The following is a 25181-nucleotide window of genomic DNA, read 5'->3' as shown; positions in this document are numbered from 1 at the left end:
GGTCAGGTGAGAACTATGGATTAATCCGATGTTTATCTCTTGAGTATAAAAATATTATTGAGCAGCAGCCCATTTGGTGAACACCACACATTTTGCGCAAACCGTTGCCAGTGATGGCAGCGACCTATAGTAGTTGGGGCTCCGCCAAGTCTTCATTCTTTAGACTGTCTTTAGCAGCCTTTTGCTTTGTTAAGCTTGGTTGGTGAACAGTTCTTCAAAATCTCGCCGAGAAAGTGTCAAGAGTCGGTCCGAAAGTACGCGTACAATTTCCATCATCAGATATCCATGTTGTCATCACTAGTTTTTTTGGCAGCGGGCTCGTCGGCATCAATGTACAATACTCTCCTTTGCCATGCAGTCTGGGTTCGAGTTTGAGGGATTTGGCTACCTATGAAATAGGGTACTACTACCAGCACTGGGAGCCACGTGATACAGTAGTCGGAGAGCTTGTTGAGGCGTTTTTTGCTGATTGGTAGAACAAGAGAGTTCATCAAGAGGCAAGAGCCAGGTAGCACCAATTCATTCAGCAGGAGAATTGTCTCAATGGTTAACACCCGTGCGCTCGCTGGGGTTATAGCCTACGATAAAACGCTTAAGTGCCGACCGGTTGGTCTCAACCCCACTCAGCCGGGTACTGGTTTAACGTCGCCTATTCCGCATTAACGTCGCCTATGGCGCACTACATTCATTTGCTAAGAGAATCTGGTGAATCGAGGAGGAGTAAGCTATAGTCAAAAGAGGCGGTTATTCGTTTAAAAAGACTACATAATAACTTGGGTAATCTTGAAAAATTCACGCGAGACCTGCCCCTTCCCCGAACGCATGCCGTGACTTCGGTGAGTGAAAAGTGAGAGGGACCAATACAAAGAGTCATGGGTGAGTGTGTCCCCAGTATCCAGTCAAATGTGACGGGGCGGAATATCAGTCCAGCTGTCACCAGTGGGAATGTGTCCCCCTTAACAGACCAATGATGAGAATTCATATGCTACTATAGTTTTTTTCTAAAGACGTGAATATGAAGATATGATCTATATCAGAAAGACTGACGTAAGAGTTTGGAATAAGGACACTAAACACTGCGGATCAGTACGATTCCTAAAATAAACCTCTCCTACACCATCCTCATGCTTACAAAGAGCTGTGTGCAAAAATGTGTTGTTTTTTATGTAACGTAAAGGACTTAAGTGGCCTGGTGTGTGTGTCTGTGCGCACGCGTGGTGTGTGTCTGTGAGTGTATGTGTGTGTTGAGGTCCATGGCAATGGTTTCGAGGAGATCTAAATATCCATACTCCATTAGTTTTCTAGGCTCTGCGGACTGCCTGCCTCTAATGGGCTTCTTCTGGCCCTGGAGAGGAGACGGTTGTGGGTTACTTCCGGGAGCTGCATTAGACGGATTCCAAAGCCCAATGAAAGGCATGATAATAGGTTACAAACAATTGTTGGTGGGAGACTATGTTCAGCTCTAAGATGTTTTACTGTTGGCTTACAGATGTCAATTTATATTCCCTAACAAAGAAATGGAACTGTATCATATTCAAACATCGTCATAGGGAGTTTCTTTGAAGTGTGTAAAACTGTTACCATTTGGTGTTGGGCCTGTGTTACAATATGTGTATACATATATTTGAATGCATCATTGGTTTACATAGATAACACGAGAGCCCTCTCAGGTCCTACCCAGCAAGCACCTCCACACGCGCAGCACCCACTCGCACTCTCAGGCCCAGAGCTGAAGTGTGGGCAGAGAGAGGAGAAGCACGTCTTCAACCTTGGTCTGTGAAGGGCCGCGTGCATCTGCGCGCGGAAGAGTGTGCGTTTAAGCAAAATCAGAGCTTTATCTTTTTAGTGAAGCTTTTCTGGATTCTCCGGCCTCGTGGAAGAAGTTAAGAGTGAACATGTTTGTGACTCTTCCTTTACGCTCCTCCCTCGATGGATTCACAGGGAAAGTTATGTTTTTCTAATCAGCCGTAGGGGATATCAGTGCTCAAGCTGATATCGCTGCAGGGGAACGACAACGATCTTTAGCTGACTGTTCCCTTCAACCAATTTCTTTGTGTTACAGATATCCCTTTTTGAAACTGAAACCGACCTTGTTCCATTAGAAGAGATTGAACAGATAACTTGTTTCATTTGACAGATTTATCCAGAATACAAAAATAAAATAGATCGTTGGTTATAATTACCTTGTGTCGTAAATGGCAAACAACTTTTTATTCCCGTCCACAGCATTCCTGAAGAAAGGAAGATAAAAAAAAACAATACATTTTTCTTGCGTATAAGATTCATGAAGTGGATGCAGTGACAGGTTCTTAAATGTCTACATTTAGTTCGATACAACACATATTTCTTCCATGGTGGAGATAAACTCGTACATTTAAACACAACACATAGCCTACAAGTAACGTGAAAGAAAGTATACGTTCAAATCGCGGACATATCCTGACCAAGATGTGGTGCTTGGTACCAATATTCACAAGTCGTTTTGTACCCATAGCCAATACCATTCTATGCACAAACTCCCACCAGGCTCTGGGGACATGGCCCTTACGCGTGTTGTGGCTTGACTCCCGCTGTTCTTGAAAGCCTCGTTATTTACCAGTAGTAGTAGGCTAGACCTAACTGCCAGCAAAGAACGTCAATCATTTTCAATCTCCATTGTCTGCAAGACTAAACTGTAAATAAAAAACTGTATTTTCTCCTAGAGTTGGCTTTACTTGAGCTAAGTTGCTACTGACAGGGTTACGCGTGTGTATGGTATTTTTCTTTTTTTTACTGGAAGGTTACTAAAAGTTAAAAGCGGCATCAATCTGGCTTAAACTGCTACTCGTCCTGCCACCACCCTCCTCGTGTATTCTGAAGACTAATGAATCATCATACATATTCAATATATTTCACTCTGCTCAAATCTGGTTGTGACGCATATTTATGATACATTACATAGCCTATTTAGGTGTTATACGTTACATGGGCGATGAGAGCGGAATGATAGGCTATCACATAACGGTTGATTTATGTGCGCTCTGTAACATTTTTGATAAATGGAAAACCCCAGTGTAATCTTCACATCCCAATGTCAAAAGCAAAAAGGATTAAATCAAATGTTTCACGACATCCTATATAGCAACAAGAACAGTGATTTATTCCCACTGTTATAAAATAATCTGAACATGGAATACGAGATCCCTCTCATGGTAGTCTTTGTAACTACTCTGTCTTCACATACACACACAAACACACATTCGCACGCACGCACGCACTCTCTTTCTCTCCATCTATCTCTGTCTCGCTCTCCATCCAGCATAACATCTTAATCAAAAGCCAGTAGTTATCCTACAATAAGACAGTTCCTTTGACTAGAGGTGCACCATTTAAAGGATAGAACAGACCGCTGTTTCTGGATCACTATCGCAAGAACACTAATGCAAAGTAACACATTGATGGCAATTTGTCACAAAATAACTTGCTTTGGATACAGTATTGGATTTCCTCAAGAGTGTAGGACGCACAGAGTCTAATGGCAAAGTAAGGGATGCCAAGTCAGCAGAATTGTTGGGAAACCCTCTGAATTTGCTACCACCGTTTTAATCATTGCCCTGGGGCAAACAAATCCCATCGACAGAGGCGATCGTCCAACCTCTAGCAACCTCTCATTTCCCCCCCGAGGGGCAATTATGGTGTACGAACGGAGGTGAAGTCCCTCAACTTTGATTCCAAATATTAGCCGTTACAATCTGAGCGTCAGTCAGATCCATCAGCGCAGGAACAAGCGGTGGAAGTTTGACGGCGCAGCAGAACTGTGCGGTAAGCTTTCGCAACTGCGCTTAGCTGCCTGTGCAGCAAACATTGCATGCAGTGTGATTAGATGTAGTGGGCTGTGTGAGTATTGGAGGAAAGAAAATTGTGGGTCCAGTGAAAAGGACGGCACACTCATTGGGGTTCAGACCGGCGGCGGTGAACGTCGGGAGACCAACGAGAGGCATTTTAATGTTTGTCGTTGCAGCACCGGAATGTAAGAAATATGGAGACGTGAGGAATGTCTAAAAGATGAGGAAGCCTTGATCAATGACTGAGTTCATCAGTGAGTCGTAAACGAGGACAATTACCTACAATGCTGGGTCCGCACAATCTTTAGCAACGCAGGGTGTTTCTGAAGGGGAGCCAGGGTCCAGCAGAGGAACAGATTACATTGCGGGATTTGCCTCGAGGTTCAAATGGAATACAGTCCTTATCAATAACGTTCTCACCACAGTACAGGTACAGATCCCGCTCAGACACGACATCATTGATTTGGAGAAAAATACGGCGTTCATTCTTTATAAACTCTGACAGAGATGCCTATCAGCACATTCCCTGTAACTATTATTTCATTGCAGTTTATGCGATTTTGGGGGTGTATAACAAAGGGCTCATTGTTGGAGACTGTACTATGATGAACAATGAACACTGTGATTTGATGATTGTATAGGCAGATTCTCGGTATTATTAGGCCGGCTGAAAGGAAATATTGCATGTGATTAAATACGCATCTTGGCGGGACATCTTCACAAGACAAATAAAGTACACTGGCTATATTTGTAGTCCTTTTAAGCATACAATAGATGCTTCTTTCATTACCTCAATGGATACAATACCCTATATAACACCAAATATATAACAGGGTATAAATCACATAATTAATAGACAATAGTGAAAATGATAAATGGCCAAATTTGTATTTGTAATGACCTGTAATCACAATCTTCTAATAATCTATGATTATTATTATATTCATTCATCTTTTTGACGTTTAATAATCACTGCTATCTGCATAAACGAAGAGTAGAAGACTTCTTTTTCCTAATTAGCTTGATATGCCTTGAAGAGACTGATAGATGAATGATTTTATTTAGAACTAACAGTGGTCCGCGCGCTTTACGCACGCAGCCACACTCTGCACACACTGCAGGTTTTGTAAGCGGACGACACCACGCAACTTTAAGACACGATTTATATCAAGCGTCTTCAGTTTCTCCCCTCTGTCCCACTGAAAACACGATCTTGAACGTGACTTTGTTACAGGAATGGGCGATGGGATGCGCTGCGGCTCTGCAATGACGAGGCTGTGGGTTTATGTCTGGCTTGTGAGCATCACCTGGCGTCTGAGGTGAGATGCGAACTTCCACTGCATATTTCCCGTAGGCGTCGGGAAAACCATACTATTTATGGACTATATTCATATCTTACGTAAAAGCAGGATTATGTTATATCGTATTTTGGCTTCTTTGATCAGCCTCATCTCAATGTTGGAAAGAGATATCTTAAACGTTAAAAAAGTTCCTGCTGTTATTCTTCTTTTATCATACAGTTTCTCCCAGATATCAACTGGAACTCCCAAAGAGGCAGAACTTAATGACAACATTACCATTTTTACCCGAATCCTTGACGGATTGCTGGACGGCTATGACAACAGACTCCGCCCCGGTCTGGGAGGTAAGCAGGCGGCGCACACCTCCTAAACATCCGCAGTTCTCTCCACCTTGCTCCACCTCTCCACGTGTGCATCAGAGTGCACACGCAGTATAATACATTAAAAGGTGCTATTCATTATGGTTTTGGGGGGCGGGAGAGGGCGGGTATAGTTTGCACAGTGTACGATCGTTCACAGTTTTTATACAGTAAAATTATTCACATTGAGATTCAGATGTACACTGTGTCCGTGAAGCTTGTATGAATATGATCATAAGAACCCCCCCCCCCCCCCCCCCCCCCCCCCCCCCAGTCCTCACCTACACTCTTCATGAAGGAAACATTGCAGTCTATTGTCACGAGTCCCCCATTCATCCAGGCCGGGACAATCTTGTATTCATACACACTGAGGTGGACAGCAGACAAAGAATCATGATCACAGTAATTGTTTGGTCCTGAGAGTGAATCAATGACACTGCCGGCACACTGAATCACTGCCACTACAGAGTACTGCCTGTTAGCAGGAATGCTGGTGACCTTGACAAGCTTCTCTTTTCACGAGAGCAGCCTTCGTTGTTCTCAGCGGACTAAGGCCAGTGTAAGCGAGAGAAGTGTTTGAATATCTTACTGAACTGATCGGTTACTGAACAGAATTTCACCACCTTGGGGGAGATAGTCGTTTGCTGTGTAATTACTGTCACAAATTGAGATTGAATCCATTAACAGATTTAGAATTTTGAGTGCATTTGTAAGTAAATTATACAATGTACCTGCGTTTTACAGTACACCACAAAACAAAGAGTAAAGGTCAAAGGTCGGGTGCTCCCCTCACCCTCACCCGTCTGTGCTGTGTTTGCTTCCCGCTGTGCAGAGAAGGTGACTGAGATCAAGACAAACATCTTCGTCACCAGCTTCGGACCGGTCTCAGACACTGAGATGGTAAGGCCTACTTTAGGATCTCCACTCACTGTAACACATGCGTGTCCTACAGTACTGGCACAGTACAGTTCATTCATTCACTGATCATTCACAGTTCACTGATTCATATATCGTTTATCATTACCAGTTTCTGATTTATGTGAGCATTTGAATTTGAAAAACGGCTTTGTTCTTTAGGATCTTCAAAACGAAAAAGCACTCGCCCCATTTGTAAGGGTCATCCATATGATCAATGGACTCAGTCCTGCTCCTGTCCTGGTTCTTGGCTCATGGCCAGGCTAATAGTACCAATTCTGGTTCCTGTTCTCTGTTTTGGCTCTCGGCCCGTGGCCAGGCTAATAGCACGGCTCTTCTTCTCTGCAGGAATACACCATCGACGTCTTTTTCCGCCAGAGCTGGAAGGACGAGCGCCTGTGCTTCAAGGGTCCCATGGAGATGCTCCCCCTGAACAACCTGCTGGCCAGCAACATCTGGACGCCCGACACCTTCTTCCTCAACGGGAAGAAGTCCATCGCCCACAACATGACCACCCCCAACAAGCTGCTGCGTCTGAAGGACGACGGGACCCTGCTCTACACCATGAGGTGAGCGACGGGCTCGCCGCCTCGGGCTGACGCGCCACGGCGCTGTTTATCTAGGCTCTCTCTCCCTCTCTCTCATGAGGCACGAGTGTGCCGTCTGCTCATTTATTAGTCATGAGTATCAGGCAGATGATCAAACACCCCACTGACTCTGTGGTGGAAGAAGGTTTGAAACAAAAGAGTCTGAATGCATGAAAAAAAAGAAGCCTAATCTTTGCATCTTGTGCCACTTTAAACCACATTTGCATATTCTAGTCATTTAGTTCACATTTTTATCCAAAGCAATGTACAAATAGGGCATGTAGAAAGTACAGTGGAAGATCAAGGATCAGAAGGACTTGGTTCCACTAGTGTTGCAGTAATTAAGGAGGCGTATCGGTTTAAAGGGGTCTTGGCACGGGGCTGAACTGTAAAACAGAGTGTGAGAGAGAAGAACGCCCCTGGGGACTGACTGAATGAGTACACACCACTAGCTCTCCCACCCAGGACTGCAGCTCCGACGGCTCGTCAAGCGCTCCTTTCCCCTGCAAGCGGGTCACGTGACCTTGCGAGCGGGCAGCCCATGTTTGCCTGACCCAGTCCTCCGAGGCAGACGACTGGGACAGTGGAGGAGCTGGAGGCTTCTTTGTGCCGAGTTTTTTGCCTCCTCCTCCTCCTTTCCTCTTTCCTCTCCTTCTCTGACCGCGCTCCCTCCATCTCGTATCTGCTCCATTAACCACATTGCCGGAGCAAAGAGACATTGGCATGGAGGAGAGGGGAAGAAAACACCGGGCTCCTTTTGCTGTAGCTAGCTTTATTCCATCTTTACCATTCCACCACCCACCCACCCACCCACAGCTCCAGCAGTCTCTGGTCTCGACAGGAACAGTCAGTGACTCTGTTTCGGGGTTTTGAGGGAGAGACAGAGAGGGGGGCTTGTAAGTTAACTTGTCCTGACTGTATGCTCCTCATTAGTACACACACACACGTGCGCGAGCACATACAATCTCCCTTTCTTTCTCTTGGTCACCTCAAACACATTCAACTCTGCTGGATTGTGCTAGTCCATGTAGCAAGCTGCTCTTGTGGACATGTCCTCACAGGTCACGGAAAGATGTATGATAGCTTTTAATTTGCCAATGCACAGAAGAACATAGCTAAAGTAGGGGTTGTCTATTTACTAATGCTGTAATATACTTAATGTCAGTTGACAAAGAAGTGGTAGTGCAGTGGTATCCGATGTTCTAACAACTATAGTGCTCTTGATACAACCCCAGACACAGTTCCCAAAGAAAGCATTCAAGACTACACGTGCTCCTTTTGTAATAACGACAAGGGGGAATAGATTCCTAACTTCTTCCAGTGGAATCAGTTTGACTGATAGACAAACTACAAATCAAATATTAATGCTAAAATCCGGAAATGGATGTGGACACATTATGTGAACCATGACCATTGATCTCACATAGTCCGACTTTCAGCCATTTAGCCATGCTACATTTGCTTACACTATTGGCCATTAGAGCCCGTTTACAACAAGCTCTTAATGCACTTCTGAGGCCGGAACCAGAGTATTAAAGGACTCATTTATGCATGCGTTACCCTTCTACAGTGGCTGTACAAACAAGAAGTGCAGTTCCCAATTTAGCTACTGTACCATAAAATGCCTCTCATACTGAATTCCTTATTACGTCAATACTGTACAGTTCCACTCTATGAATCTTCAGTGCTTTTTAATAAAGAGCACAGTAGTGCCTGTTTGAAGTCTAACCTAACGTTCATGTTTTTACAAGCATAATGAGACAAACAATTACTGTGCTTATACTGTTTGTATGTGACTATTCACACTGTGTATGTTTGCCAAATGAAGATTTGTGAAATGTTTGTCTGTTGCGGTAGTGTTTGCAGTTGGAAAAGCTTTGAGTGAAGTTTTTTAGATCTGAGTGATGCATTCAGGAGCCCATTTAACTGTCTTGGCTTCTCTAATTAAAGGCTTTCAGCGCTTGTGAAGTATTTACCGAGACCAAGAGGTTTATGTGAGGATGTTAGTCATCGTCACAAACATGCCAGAAGGCCTGGAGGCAGCTGGGGTATATGGATTATCAGGGTATTGTGTTCTTTTTGTGTGGCCTTGCTAATGACATGCCTCTCTCGCGCTCAGCAGAGCATTGATCTGAGATGAACATCGGTAGAACGGACACTTTCTTTCCCTAACAATGTTAACATCGACAGTACAATCAGTGGCCGTAAATGGAAGCTGGTTGGCTTTGTGAGGAACATAATTGACTTGGAAATGAAAGACTGCTGTTTGAAAGCCATATGGACACCCACACGGAGGCGTTCCCTTGACAAAAACCTAAACGGGTTTGGCTTTACAATCATGTATTTTATCTAACTTTAACGCGAGTTTTAGATATTGTTCTGTCCCTAATTTAATTTGAAAACCCAATTGAGATGTAAATGCGTTGCCCACTTCCGGAGGCACACGCTTGTAATAATAAAGACTGGCCACCAGAGGGCGGCATTACACCAACGGAGGTGAATTACCTCTGTTTTCATTTGTCACCAGAGGGCAGTATAACACCAGTTTGAGAATACCTATAGGGTATAGTGATTAAACCTGTAAAATAACGCATTGATTTGTTTGTTAAACTACTGATTAAAGATGTTATGTGTGTGTGTGTGTGTGTGGCTAGCGTTTGTGAGTTTGTCTGTGTTTGTACATGTGAGTGTCTGAAAGAGAGAGGTGGTGAGACGGAGATGGGAAGACAATTATTAGGAGAGAGAGAGAGAGAGAGAGAGAGAGAGAGAGAGAGAGAGAGAGAGAGAGAGAGAGAGAGAGAGAGAGAGAGAGAGAGAGAGAAAGAGTGAGAAAGAGAAGATTTGCTTGAAATCCTGTGGTACACTTCTTCTACAGCAGATGGCGCTCTTGCTCTACATGTGGTTTGACTATAGGCAGAACAACGGCCACATTCATACCATGATCACGGTATTATCACTGACAATAATTATGTACTTAACTGATGAATTTTGAACAACAATTGATCATGACCGATAAATTAATATCCCTACAAATATGCTCCCTGCACGCACGTGTGGTTCCTTCCGCATGCGCAAGTCTTCATCACTCTAAAAAATAAAGTCTTTGTGTTGTTTGAGAAATATGGATCCAGATTTGAATTCGAATTGAGTTGACAGATACTCAGATGGGTTTGTGAATGTTGTTGTTTTTCAGACTGACCATCTCGGCTGAGTGTCCCATGCAGCTGGAGGACTTCCCCATGGACGCTCACGCTTGTCCACTCAAGTTCGGAAGCTGTGAGTACTGGTTTTCCAAAACTAAAGTTTGCATTTTAAAAGAACTAATTTAACGAACAATATAAACAATTATAAAAATCTATGAGACTAGGATTTGAAGAAGTAAAATAAATACATCGCAGGCCACCGGTGGTACTTTTGTAATTAAAACCATATAGAGACAAGACTGTCAAATTCCCTGTAGTTCTGGGGGTTACCCTGACAACGTCATACGAACCAGGAAGTAATGCCTGATTACAGACTTGAATCAGTAACAGAGAACAAATACACACAAAAGTATTTCAGTTTACCTAAGGTTCATTTGATTTGCATCACAAACACCATTCTTAATGGGACCGATCCACTGATTTCATTTCAGCAGGGTGAAGTGCACCCAAGTACATCTCATGATAGTCTCGGCAAACAGTAATTGTCATGCAGAATATCAGCCTCCAAGAAGGTGTGTAGTTAGCAGAGAGGAATGTAGGTAGGTACGGTCGACAGTTTCTCCCTCGTGCATGGTTGCTGGGGCAATGGAGGGGTTACCATGACACCCTACTCATGATGAAGTCATTAGTCAACCTGTCAGATGTACAGCAGGGGAATCTGTCTTGACCACTCACCCACGTCTTGTACAAAAGAGATGTGGGACATTCTTCTGGACACACACATACACACACACACACACACACAAGTACGCAAGACGCACACACAGATGCAGACACACATACGATGCACACACACACACAAACACACGCATGCCTCCACCAAGACTCTGAATTAGCACCATGCACATTTTTAATAGTCTCACTCTAAGTCATGTGCCTGCATTAGCAGCCACGCTAGCGGTCTCTAAGCCAGTTAGGCCGCCTCACAGTGAACCTCCCAGGGCAGAACTGGACAGGAATATCTGGGACTTCCTGTCGGAGCGGATTAAGATTAGCGCCTGGAGGCCTTCCCTGCAGCCATGGTACTGGGGGTTATTTCAGGACTGGCTTTGGGAGGATCTCACGCTCTCCTGGCCCTCACCACAGAGCTCCTTCATGGCCCTCACCACAGAACTCCTTCATGGGCCTCACCACAGAGCTCCTTCATGGGCCTCACCACAGAGCTCCTTGATGGGCCTCACCACAGAGCTCCTTCATGGGCCTCACCACAGAGCTCCTTCATGAGCCTCACCACAGAGCTCCTTCTTGGGCCTCACTACAGAGCTCCTTTGTGGGCCTCACCACAGAACTCCTTCATGGGCCTCGCCACAGAGCTCCTTCTTGGGCCTCACCACAGAGCTCCTTCATGGGCCTCACCACAGAACTCCTTCATGGGCCTCGCCACAGAGCTCCTTGATGGGCCTCACCACAGAGCTCCTTCATGGGCCTCACCACAGAGCTCCTTCATGAGCCTCACCACAGAGCTCCTTCTTGGGCCTCACTACAGAGCTCCTTTGTGGGCCTCACCACAGAGCTCCATCATAGGCCCAACAGAAGGTTTCTGGCTCCAGACCTCAGGTCTCCTGAGAATTAGTTGTTTAAGAAAGCGGGCGGAGTCATACTGATTGCAGTGAATCTTAGAGGTGAGCCCCTCCCCCTCCTCAAGGTTGTCATGGAGATTAGCAGGAAGCTGCTGGGACGACAGGAGATCAGGAAGCAACACACACAGACAGGACATTAACTGTACTTTTCAGAAACCCACCCCCTACGTTTATCCCTTAATGCTTAGAGCACAGCCACCTCTTCTTAGTGGCATTTCACTGCAGATCAAGAGATTGTTGGTACCAGTCCTCCCTTTGTGTCACTTTTGGATGAAAGCATCTGCTAAATGAATTCATTATGATGATAAATCACTGCTTCCACATGAAGGCAAACTGATTGGTGGAATTGGAATTGTACTTCCTACTCTCATGAGGGTTGTCATTCGGGGGGATCGGGACTCGACGTCTCACCCACATTCTGTCCAGGGGAGATTTGACACACACACGTAGGTCTAAGGACACCTCCCTCATAAATCACTGTCTCCACAAGCAGCACACCAGTAGCTGTGCCCTTTGTCGTGTGTGTCGCTGAAATGGCAGGATGTGTATTCGTTTAGCAGTTGCCTCCAGAGGGACGTTTGCACCTGCGACCTCTCGATCAGCAGTCGGACGCTCTAACCACTGAGCTAAACCTGTAAGCCGGAGAGGTTTCCGTGGTCGCGCCGGCTCCATTAACGGCGGCTAATCCCTGGGTCCTAATGCCCCCTGCTCTCTGATGATTAGATGCCACACAGAGCCTGTCTTATCTTGCGCTACTTTAATCACCTCGCAGCGCTTTGCTTTCTGCTCCTCGTCACCCCCAGCCCCTCTGTTCTTACTCCCTCTCTCTCTCTCTCTCTCTCTGACTCTTCTTTTCCCATTATGATCAGAACAAGATATTCATTTAGCAGACACTTTTGTCCACAGCGAGGGAAAGCACAGGGTGGGAACTTGAACCTTCAACCTCTTGATCTCGAGTGCTCTAACCACTGAGCTACACCCAGCCCCTGTTTTCAGACGCCACTCATAAAACATCACACACGAGCCTGCTGGCTTCCCACTCATCCCCTGTCTCTATGGAAACGATTGTCATCGCTCTAAAGACAATATGTATCTCTCCCATTATTCCTCTAACAGGTACATCCAAAACACAGTCACCATCAGCCCCTGCCATGCTAATATGGAACAATTGCACATTAACTGAACTAATACAAGGTTTGACACACAACAGCATATTTCCCTGGAACCAGAGGACAGAACAAGAGAGAGGTAGAATGAAAGGAATAATAACTGGAGGGGCAGATATAGTAATACACTGACATAGATCATAAGCATTAGTTAATGGTCGAGGAGGTACATATACGTGTTTACCCTTTTGTATGCTGCACTCAGAACATGGTAATACCCCAGGCAGTCTGTAAGATGAATAACCCCTACATGCCCCAAGCAAACACAGTACACAGATAAATGAAATCGCTCAATTTCAGAAAGTAAAGATAAAACACCATCTTCTGGATTATGTGCAGTTATTTGCTGTAGATAATTGATACCGTCGCTCAGTTGTGCATTAAGCCCCAGAAATAAGCTTTGCTGTGGGATTGAAACTGGACAGAAACCTCCCATATTCCCATGGTAACTATCAAGTACCTTCTCTACACATCGATATACACACCGCACAAACATGAAAGGTTTTAGCAGCCTTTGAGCTCTGCCTCAGAAATGTATTAATTATCCCACAGCAATGTACATTACATCCTTCCCATATGATAACATAATAATATAATACAATAGCAGACAGTTTTATCCAAAGCGACATACAATCCACAGGGGTTTGGACCTCTTGATTCTCAGTCAAGTGCTCTAACCACTGAGCTATACCCTCCCTCGAGGCCTTAATGGACATTGAAGACCAGTCAACCTAAGTATGTTTTCAGGTTAGCCCTCCCAGTCCGTTCCACCCCCAGGACAGTGTAAGCACATTGAGAACGATTTCCCATCCTCAGTCTGTGCCGTGTCTATTTAACCCTGCACCTGTCCGGTCAGGGCACATATTAAGCCAGTGATTTTTTCTCAGCTGTAAACATCGCTATCTCCACCCCAATATTGCTGGCTTCGGGGGCCTCACGCACGCAGGAGGGAGTAAAGTTTATGGGGGGATGCAAATCTTAATGTTTTTTCAGACCAACCGTCTCTCTGGAACGGCAGCTAAAACAGATCCGCCCCCCTCCCCCCCCTCACTCAGACCTGTAGCGGAAAAAAAACAACCGGGTAATCCAAGACCTCGATGTCGAGAAGAGCATCTTGCCCTTCTAAGCGAAACACAAGCCCTCATTCTGATTTACAATAGAGATTACAGCCCCATGCTAAATCTCGTCCTCGATAAATCATGTCAGGTACAGAGTGGGGGAGTGACCCGTGGCCTGACTTGGTTAATTCGGCCCTGCTGGAAGGTGTCCCAGCAGGAGGACGAGGGGGCGTTCGGGAGGGGAGCCACCGTGTAATCCCTGAGTTAAGAGGGAGGGATTTTCAGGTGGGACGTCAGAGCACAGGCGTGAAGCTGCTGGCATCCTAGGATCCTTGTGTGGACATCCTGGGTCCGTTCGATGAGAGCCTGCGGGCGCACCGACTTCCGGGGTTATTTAAGGGAAGTAGAGAGGAGGAGGGGGAGGGGGAGGAGGAGGAATGGAGACTTGTTAACGACGGGTGATTGTGTGTGCATATCCCGAGGCATACCTCGAATGATTTAGACCCCGTCAAGAATGCCAAATTACGGTGGCTTCGAACCATAAAGAGAGTTAAGACAGTTTTGGAATTAGCAGATCACAAATTGCCTCCGATTGGAGAGCAGACACCCGACTTTTGAGCTGGCCTTCTCTTTGAGTCGGTCGAGGGTTCTCCAGTTCACCTGAGGAGAGATCGGTCTGCATGTCATTTTCTGCCACAAGTAGAGGACACGACGCAGGTTTGCTTGTCTTAATGTTCATCCTCCTCCAGCTGTCTAGACATCTGGTCTGGAACTCTCCCCGTGTTGCCTCTTCCTTAAAAAAGAACTTGATTGAGTCGAGAATTTCAATCTCTGCCAGCGTGTGTTCTCTGCAGTGCCGTCGTGACGGTGCAATTCCCATTTGCCCTCGCCATGCACTTCAAGGCTTTAAAACACTCCCTTTCAAACACGACACCCTTAACAGGGTGGGTCTGAATGCGCTCTCAGTCCTGGACTGTGAGGATGCAGCTTCTCCAGCTATGCTGTGGTTCTGGACCCAGACACATCAGCTCTCGTTAAACTGTAAGCATGGAGGAGTTATGAGATGAGAATGGCGACGCTGCCACCAAAAATATCTGTCCCCGACCCCCTTCTCCCTTACACACACACACACACACACACACACACACATGGTAGCATCCCAGGTTTATGCTTTCTAGTTAACAGGCTACAGACAGCTCAAGGAAATACACATACAGACCCATTTGTCTTCCAACACCATGTGAAATACACACACGCACGTACACAGACGAAGGCACACACACAGTAAGGCACACACACACATACACACACACACATACAAATTGCCACAAATATCCCCTCCGATGCAACTGTAAGACTAAAATGATTTATTCTTTGTAATACAGAGATCAACATTGAAGCACTGCAATACACTTGTACTTGTGCTACAGCCCATGCTATCTCTATACAAGCAACTGAAAGGTTATAGCCAAAGTGTTTTATGTCATTAGAACTACTCTCCTACACACTTTTTCTGGTCTGGAGTTGAGTGAGTGTTGTTCACTAGTTTAAAGTCTTATCCTTGTTCACTAGTTGGATGTCTGTATCCTTGTTCACTAGTTGGATGTCTGTATCCTTGTTCACTAGTTGGATTTCTGTATCCTTGTTCACTAGTTGGATGTATTTATCCTTGTTCACTAGTTGGATGTATTTATCCTTGTTCACTTGTTGGATGTCTATATCCTTGTTCACTAGTTGGATGTCTGTATCCATGTTCAGTCGTTGGATGTCTGTATTCTTGTTCACTAGTTGGATGTCTGTATTCTTGTTCACTAGTTGGATGTCTGTATTCTTGGTCACTAGTTGGATGTATTTATCCTTGTTCACTAGTTGGATGTCTGTATCCTTGTTCACTAGTTGGATGTCTGTATCCTTGTTCACTAGTTGGATGTCTGTATTCTTGGTCACTAGTTGGATGTATTTATCCTTGTTCACTAGTTGGATGTCTGTATCCTTGTTCACTAGTTGGATGTTTGTATCCTTGTTCACTAGTTGGATGTCTGTATTCTTGGTCACTAGTTGGATGTATTTATCCTTGTTCACTAGTTGGATGTCTGTATCCTTGTTCGCTATTTGGATCTCTGAATCCATGTTCACTCGTTGGATGTCTATATTCTTGTTCACTAGTTGGATGTCTGGATCCTTGTTCGCTCCTTAGAGGTCTGGCATGGTTACATGCTCTCAGAGCCAGACCACACCTCCAGGACACACTGCAATCCAATTAGGCTTAGTTTCCACAGCCCCTGGCAGGTTTACTGTACCTGCAGACCCGCCACTGTCCTAGGACTGCGCCATGTCATGCTCAACCTCTCTCCCCACCTTCCGAATTTCAATCGGAACTATTTTTTTGTACACTGTAAGTGCTCGAAAATATAACCTATACCACGAGGCACGTGTCATCAAGTGTGGTTCTTCGGGAAGGTGTGTGGAGCGTTACAGATCAGAGAAGGGAGGCTGATTGTCCTTGTCACTGTAACCCGTGCTGTTATTGGACGTAGCAAGGTGCTGCGGTGTAGTGCAGCTGGTCCCTCTTCCATCTCAGCTCCTGTGCTCTGGTCCAGATCAGCGCTCCTACCTCCTCTCCACACACCTGACGGCAGAAGGACAGGGGGGGCGGCTAACTTATGTTATTACACAGATTAGGCCTGAAATATGACTCCCTCAGGAACAATATAAGAAGGGCCAGCCTGAGCGGGGGTGGAAATCTCCTGTGCAGATAGGACGGAGAGCCCCTGTGTTGGGTGTTTATCTGCCGTCGTCCTCGCGATGCGTTGGACGCAGTTCCTGAAGACTGAGGCGGGGCAGGAAGTCAGATATCTGCGTTCGCGATACGCACCGCTAGTTATCTTTTCTCTGAGGGAAAATAATCACTCATGGCAGGGCCATGTTTAGGCCTTTCCTTGGCTTATGAAACAGCGCTTGCATTTACACGTGCATGCATGCACACACACACACACACACACACATAGTACTAGTATTGTAGGATTTGTTACTAAAGTTAAACACATAGGGTATCTCACTCGGAGACTTGCTTATCATGACCTCTACTCAATGAACAGGAGTCTTAGATGCACAGCCAGGGCCTTGAGACAGGAGCAGGGAGGAGGAGCAGGAGAGGGGAGCAGGGCCGGGAGGAGGTGAGAGGAGCAGAGAGGAGGAAAACGACACAAAGAGAAGCAGAGACGAGACGAGAGGAGAGCGGAGCACAGGAGAGAGACGAGCAGAGACGATGGCCGGTGCACTTAGACTGAGATAATCCCAGTTTAGGTGCCTGGAGCCAGTGTCGGGAGCTGTGCACGGCAGTACACTTGAGCACAAGGATTAATACAACACTGAGAGATTGGATGCTGTAATGTAGCAGAAGCAGGAAGAGAGAGGGGGGGAGGTGGGGGGGGAGGGAGAGGAAGAGGAAGAGAGAGGCAGAAAGAGAGAGAGAGGGAGAAGAAGCGAGAGTGAATGGAAGAAAGAGGGAGACAGGGAGAGAGGGGGCGACAGAAGAACAGAGAGAGTGGAGCAGAGAGGCAGAGGTTGAGAGAGGGCGATAACGAGGGAGAGAGAGTGAAAGAGAGTGGCAGAGAACAAGATATGAAGGGGGGGTGAGATTTTTCCAGCACAGGTGTGTACGTGTGTGTGTGTGTGTGTGTGTGTGCATATGTGTGGCTTCTCTGTGACGTCTAGTAGACCCCAGCCTGACGGTCATCGACCATGACCTCTGAGGGGTCGCCATCTAGCACTGTGCACACACTGTGCACAGTGCTGATGGCGTACCATGTAGGATGAGGCCTTACCACAGGGGCCTGGGTTCTAATCCGGCCTGGCCCTTTGCTGCGTGTCTTCTATTCTCTCTCCCTGCCTTTTCTGTCCAATAAAGCATATAAAATGCAAAAACAATACGTCTTTAAAAAAACATTTAGGTGTGTATATATACATATATATACTTGATGGCACATTGTCGAATTAGATCATGATCCTCACAGGCCTCTAACGATCTAATGGCTCCAAATACAGGAGGTGATGACCCCTGCACATTGGCACCTTCCCCAATTTGGCTTGGATATACTCTGATTACTTAATCTCTGTTTCTGCGAGCTTTAAATGTCCTGACATTTTAATCACACCTTCCCCTTATCATTCTGTTATTTCGGTACTTGGATAGATCCATTAGGCACCAAAAAAAGCACGATAATTAACGTTTACAGTATTTTCTGCATTGTGTAAACGTGCTCACATTTCTCATTGTTCTGTTAAAATTACTTGTATTCCAGGCAGGAATTAAACACATTTGTCTATGTACTGTGGAGGTCAACCCTACCACAAAGAGGATTGTGTGATTTCTGTCAATATCAGACATCCCAAGTCTCCCGGAAGCTCCGGGAATCTCCCGCATTTCAATAGCGGCTCCCGGATGCCGCAAATGCTATACAATCTCCCGGAATTGGTCATTTATGGTCTAAACAGGTGCATGTCGCGCGTCCTGATTGCGTCCCGTGGGGGGGGGGGGGGGGGGGGAGGAGAGAGAAGCCACCTCCGGAAATGAGTGTCTGCAGGTTGGGATGTCTGCAATATACCCAGAAATTAAGACAGCTAGTTTTGACTTTATCTAAACAACATTCTGGGAAGAGGACCTGAGCATGAACAACATCCTTAATTCCGTCACATACCCTCACACCTCAGGGACGAGGATGACTTCTGGTTTGACTAAGCTTCCTGTTTCCTGTTCCCAGATGCATATCCTGTCTCGGAGGTGGTCTACACGTGGACTCAGGGAGCCGCCAAGTCTGTGGTGGTGGCGGAGGAGGGCTCCAGGCTCAACCAGTACCACCTCATTGGTCAGACCGCTGGGACAGAGGATATCTACACCAGCCGAGGTACAGTTACTTATATATAACACATCTGAACTCACCTGCTGCTGAACGCATCTTAACACCGTAACACACCTGCTGCTGATCGCATCTTAACACATCTGAACACACCTGAACACACCTGCTGCTGATCGCATCTTAACACACCTGAACACACCTGCTGCTGAACGCATCTTACACACCTGAACACACCTGCTGCTGAACGCATCTTAACACACCTGAACACACCTGCTGCTGAACGCATCTTAACACACCTGAACACACCTGCTGCTGAACGCATCTTAACACACCTGAACACACCTGAACAAACTGCTGCTGATCGCATCTTAACACACCTGAACACACCTGCTGCTGAACGCATCTTAACACACCTGAACACACCTGCTGCTGAACGCATCTTAACACACCTGAACACACCTGAACAAACCTGCTGCTGAACGCATCTTAACACACCTGAACACACCTGAACACACCTGAACACACCTGCTGCTCATCACACCTAAACACACCTGTTGAGAAACACACCTGAACATTTCTGCTGTTGAAAACACCTGAACACACCTAAGCACATCTGCTGATGAACGCCCTGAACACACATGAACACACCTGCTAAACAGGCCATGGGATAGACACACACACCCACCCCCACACACACCAACCACACAAACATATTCACAGAGACATTGTCGCACCTCATTTCGTAACTGCCATTCCTCATACAGGCCCTCTCCCACCTTTGCTACCAGAAATGAACACTTGAAAGCTGAGCTGTGTTTGTGCGGTGTGGGTTAGGGGCACTTCCGTAACGGCCCTGCTGGTTGACACCCAGAGCTGCAGTGTGAGAAGATTTTCTTTTTTTTCCTTTTTTAAATCAAGCTGGACAGAGACAATAAACGAATTGCAAGGATTTTAGAGCACCTCCCACACATGACCAGCTGTCTCTGGTCTGGGGAGAGAGAGAGAGAGAGAGAGAGAGAGAGAGAGAGAGATGAGAGAGAGAAGAGAGAGAGAGAGAGAGAGAGAGAGAGAGAGAGAGGAGAGAGAGAGAGAGAGAGAGAGAGAGAGAGAGAGAGAGAGAGAGAGAGAGAGAGAGAGAGAGAGAGAGAGAGAGGAGAGAGAGAGAGAGAACACTTATCCCCAAACTACTGGGTATGCAGGGTTAATCTGCATGCAGTCCCATCACTTGTGCTTTACTGAATGACGTCAGCGTCGTGTGATTGGCTGTTCTGATAGAGACATGTGGGGTGTGGTGAGGGTAGTGATAGGGAGGTGGCATCTGGTTCCTTTTGTTATGTAAAGAGGTAAAGAGGTATGATAGTACACTTTACTGTCGTTGGTAGGTAAGTGATTATGGGCTGTCCTTGGTGTCAGGTTTGGGGCCCTGTCGACCCTGTATTGGACTGGGAGGAAGGTTTTGGCCCGGGCCGTTCCTTAGGTCCGTGGCAGTTCTGTCAGCCATGCTTGCGTTTTCCGCACCATCTTTCAGGAGAAGGTTTCAGAGTTGATGTGGAAGCCTGAGGTGGCAGGCTCTGTTGAGGTCTCTCTGAGGTGTCACCGTGATTGAAACACAGACACAGACTGTCCTGGTTTTCACACTACGGTCTTAGTGGATGTTCCCTCTCTCCCTCTATCCTCTCTTACATTTACATTTACATTTAGTCATTTAGCAGACGCTCTTATCCAGAGCAGTAAGTACAGGGACATTCCCCGAGGCAAGTAGGGTGAAGTGCCTTGCCCAAGGACACAACGTCAGTTTGCATGACGGGAATCGAACTGGCAACCTTCGGATTACTAGCACGATTCCCTCACCGCTCAGCCACCTGACTCCCTTGCTCTCTCTCTCTTTTTATCAGTCAGTCCCTCATCCTAGTTTTTCTTTCTTTCTGTGTTGTTGAACACACACACATACACTCTCTCTCTCTCTCTGTCTCTCTCTCGCTCTCTGTCTATCTCTATCTCCAGATTAACTCTGTCTCTTTCTCCAGCAGACTAGCGAAGGGTGGGAGGGGAGGGGCAAAGGTGAGGGCTAGGCCTCTCAATTATGAACTCTAATCTAAGGTGCAAACCCTCTTTGCAGTCAGGAATAGCTCACCCCAGGGGCAGGGAGTCATTAAGAACGCTTACCTGACACGTTTAATCCAGGACAGTGACAGTAAAAACCTTTTTTCACGTCTAGATTAAAGGAGCTGGAAAATAATAATAATTCCTCGCTCGTGAAAAGGTCAAGTCACTCCAGTGCCTTCCGCCGAAGGCTCCCCCACTGTCATTATAACCTGGCCTTGTTTTTTTTTTTATTATCTGCTGGCTCTCAGCCGTGAAGACAGCTGAAACCGGCACCCCCCCCCCCTTCCTCCCAGGGAAGTTGACATTTACCCACCCTCCTGACCCTGTCACACACAGCCCCAACCCCCCCCCCCAAACCCTCCCAGCACAGGAAGTGAAGAAAACCGCCGTACTCACCCAGCAGTAAAGTCCACCAGCACCGCATGTTGGCTCAGTCTAGATTTCCATCCAGCGGCCAGTACGGAAGGCAAAAACCAGCCAGCGGGGAATCCCCGGTTCTCCCACCGCACAGCAGGGGCTGCAGGGTGTCAGTCATCGGAGCTGAGGTGACGGAAGTGACACTCTGGATGAGGACATTGTGCCTGGGTACCCCTCCCCCAAATAGTCTGTGGAGATCGTCCAAACTCGTCGTCCCCCCTGCCGGACACACTCAGCCCCCAACCTGCTTTGTCATCTAGGCACCTTTCTGGAATATCTGCCTGGAAAGGGTGTGTTCGGGTCCGGGTCCCTCTGGGCGTGCCTCTGGGTGTCGCCTGGATGTGCTTGATCCGGGTTAATGGGTGTTCCTGGTCTGGCTATGTCATCCAGGGAAGCCTGAGTGTCCGGTATGGAGAGTAGCCAGGCCTGACAGTGTGGGATAGACTCTGTGCACGGAGACAGTGAGAGAGTGAGAGAGAGAGAGAGAGAGAGAGAGAGAGAGAGAGAGAGAGAGAGAGAGAGAGAGAGAGAGAGAGAGAAGGAGGGGGGGCTACGGGATGCAGATTGTGACAAGGGATTAGTGGGACACAAAAATCCGATTTGACCAGGAGAAAGCAGCAGTCATGCTCTCTCTCCCTCTCTCTCTCTCTCTCTCTCTCTCTCTCTCTCCCTCTCCCTCTCTCTCTCTCTCTCTCTCTCTCTCTCTCTCCCTCTCTCTCTCTCTCTCTCTCTCTCTCCCTCTCTCTCTCTCCCTCTCTCCCTCTCTCTCTCTCTCTCTCTCTGCCAGGAGAAAGCAGCAGTTGTCTGTGCCTCTCCCATGGTTTATGAGATTCTCTCCACTGGATGTTTTAATGCAATCTTCAATTGGTTAACAGAATACCTTGGAATGTTTTTCCCCCAGCTACATTTTTTTAAATAATGTTTAACCCCATGATGTCTCATTGAGCATATCAAAGTGTACTGTCATGGTGAATTTATTTAATAATTATTTATCTATTATCATTGCTCCCCCAAGAACTGTGGATTTTATTTTTAATTAATTTCACCCATACTTCTATTTATAGGCTGCAGAGACACCTAGAACAGCAGTAATCGCAGATTAACAATTTGTACACATTTATATTTGTTTGGATTAGTGATACATACAGTAAGCACAGCTGTCCACAAAGTGTACATTTTTATACCTCTCCCTCTCAGTAAGTGTGGAGAGATGAGAATGGTGATGATGTAATTCTAGCCTCCGTGATTTATAGTTTGTTGTTCCTCTCCCCTCTCACTTCTCTTTTCCTTCTCCCCCCCCCCCCTCCCTCCCTCCCTCCCTCCCTCCCTCCCTCCCTCCCTCCCTCCCTCCCTCCCTCCCTCCCTCCCTCCCTCCCTCCCTCCCTCCCTCCCTCCCTCCCTCCCTCCCTCCCTCCCTCCCTCCCTCCCTTCCTTCCTTCCTTTCTCCCTCCCTCCCTCCCTCCCTCCCTCCCTCCTTCCCTCCTTCCCTCTCTCTCTCTCCCTCCCTCCCTCCCTCCCTCCCTCCCTCCCTCCCTCCCTCCCTCCCTCCCTCCCTCCCTCCCTCCCTCCCTCCCTCCCTCCCTCCCTCCCTCCCTCCCTCCCTCCCTCATGCTCATGTTCCTACAGGTCAGTACACAGTGATGATGGCCCACTTCTACCTGAAGAGGAAGATTGGCTACTTTGTCATCCAGACGTACATGCCTTGTTTCATGACTGTAATCCTGTCCCAGGTGTCCTTCTGGCTCAATCGCGAGTCTGTGCCCGCCAGAACCGTCTTTGGTCAGTGTGACAGCTCCCGACACACACACACACACACACACACACATAGAACACTGCTCTGTGTGTTTGTGTTTGGGGTTTGTGTGTCAGAGCAAGCGGTGTGTGTACGTGTTTGCGTAAATATTTGTGTGTGTGTTTTTGGGGAGTTTGTGTGTCAGCGTATGCATATTTATAGAAATATCTGTGTGTATTTGGGGGGATTGTGTGCCAGTGTATGTGTGTGGGTGTCTTTACATAAATGTGTGTGTGTCTGATTTTGAGGAGGGAGGCTTCAGAAGTGAATTTGCCAAGTCATGTGCCCTCCAGATATATACGTAATAATGTTTACCACCTTCAGCTCAAATACTTGTCCTTACCCCCACTCTAATTAATTTCTGACTTAAAGCATCAATATTTCCCATTAAAATGGAAATTACATTCGGCCGCTGTGGATGAACAAAATGACTTTGTAATCTGCACTCATGACTGTAATCCACATTTCTTGCATTCACTTCAGTCTAATAACACTACAACCCCCCCTCCCCCAACACCAGCAGCCTCCTCTCCCCCACACTACCTACAAACACACAAATATCTATAAACAGTTACACACTAATGTGCATACACTGACACACCCCCACCTTCGGGGACAGCATACCCATACCAGGTGTCGGTCCGAGCGTCCAGGTGTAACCCTATGTCCCTCACTCTGTCCCTCTCTCTGGCCCTTCCCCAGGAGTCACGACCGTGCTCACCATGACCACCCTCAGCATCAGCGCCCGTAACTCGCTCCCCAAGGTGGCCTACGCCACGGCCATGGACTGGTTCATCGCCGTGTGCTACGCCTTTGTGTTCTCCGCCCTCATCGAGTTTGCCACCGTCAACTACTTCACCAAGCGGAGCTGGGCCTGGGACGGGAAGAAGGCTCTGGAAGCCCAGCAGCCGAAGGTGTGTGTTGTGTGTGTGTGTTTGTGTGTGTGTGTGTGTGTGTGTCTGTCTGTGGTTGTATAACGGAATATCACCCCCACTCCTCGTTCAGCCTGTAAATTAAGTGTCTAAGAAGTGGGGGGCAATACAAAGCAACCTTCAACAACCTCATGATTAACTGAGCTTCTCCGCGGTCACAATTAGCCGTCAACTCAGTATTGTCAGCGGCGGATTCGTTCACGAGCTGAGACTCAGCGTGACACATGATAATGAAGCGAGAGGTGAGCCGGCCATGCTGGGGCTGGGACACACAGCTGTATCCATGACAGCGGGAGATCCCAGTTTCCTGGCATGGGGCCATGACACTATCACCCAAATTGATCCACACAGTCCAAGGGTGTGCGTGTGTGTGTTGGTGTTTGTTTGCGGATGGGGAAAATACTCCCAATGTTGTGAATTTTCATTTGCTCAGTGGTACTAATGACAGAAATCGACCGCCAACACTCAAAATGGTGTGTTTGTCCTCTTGTCCTCAACAGAAAAAGGACCCCATGGCTCTGTCTAAGAAGCCAAACAACGCTTGTTCGTCGGGGGTGAACTACACGCCCAACATCAGCAAGGACAGCTCCATCTCCACCATCTCCAACAGCACAGCCGTCCAGCTCAAACCCGCCGAGACCAAGGCCCCGGATCCTAAAAAGACTTACAACAGCGTGAGCAAGATTGACAAGATGTCCAGGATAGTTTTCCCGGTTCTCTTTGGAACATTTAACCTGGTCTACTGGGCCACGTATCTTAACAGGGAGCCCGTGATTAAAGGAGCAGATTCCCCAACATAAGGCCCCTCGTCATCCCCCCCCCCCTCTCCCCCCTTCCCCCTACGTCAGCCATATTGTTTGATGAACTGGAACGCGATCGACAACAAAGCCAAGCTCTCAATCCTTACTCCCGTCATTGATTAGGGGAGTATTTCTTCGTTTCCATCGCACTGCATTACAGTACTGTACATTGCATGATCATAGCTGTAGAAACGTTTTGCCATGTCTGCCTTGACTTTCTACTGTATGATAATCTGCTACTTTCTTAACGGATGCGTTCAATGACTTCATGACACACCTCTA

At 47.0% G+C, this 25181-nt stretch overlaps 1 protein-coding gene across 1 annotated transcript; it reads left to right on the top strand.

Moving 5' to 3' along the window:
• The first annotated feature begins 5060 nt into the window (after window positions 1–5060).
• Window positions 5061–24899, top strand: gabra5 (gamma-aminobutyric acid type A receptor subunit alpha5). The gene is made up of 9 exons (XM_067229569.1): window positions 5061–5143; window positions 5345–5469; window positions 6317–6384; window positions 6748–6968; window positions 10180–10262; window positions 18757–18900; window positions 23002–23154; window positions 23870–24081; window positions 24600–24899. The coding sequence occupies exons 1-9, from the start codon at window positions 5061–5063 to the stop codon at window positions 24897–24899; spliced, it is 1389 nt and encodes a 462-aa protein (XP_067085670.1).
• The last annotated feature ends 282 nt before the right edge of the window (window positions 24900–25181 follow it).

This window comes from Osmerus mordax, chromosome 26 (genome assembly GCF_038355195.1).
Source record: "Osmerus mordax isolate fOsmMor3 chromosome 26, fOsmMor3.pri, whole genome shotgun sequence".
Taxonomy (NCBI): Eukaryota; Metazoa; Chordata; class Actinopteri; order Osmeriformes; family Osmeridae; genus Osmerus; species Osmerus mordax.
The sequence above is the reverse complement of the archived record's forward strand: the minus strand, read 5'-3'. Positions and strand labels throughout refer to the sequence as shown.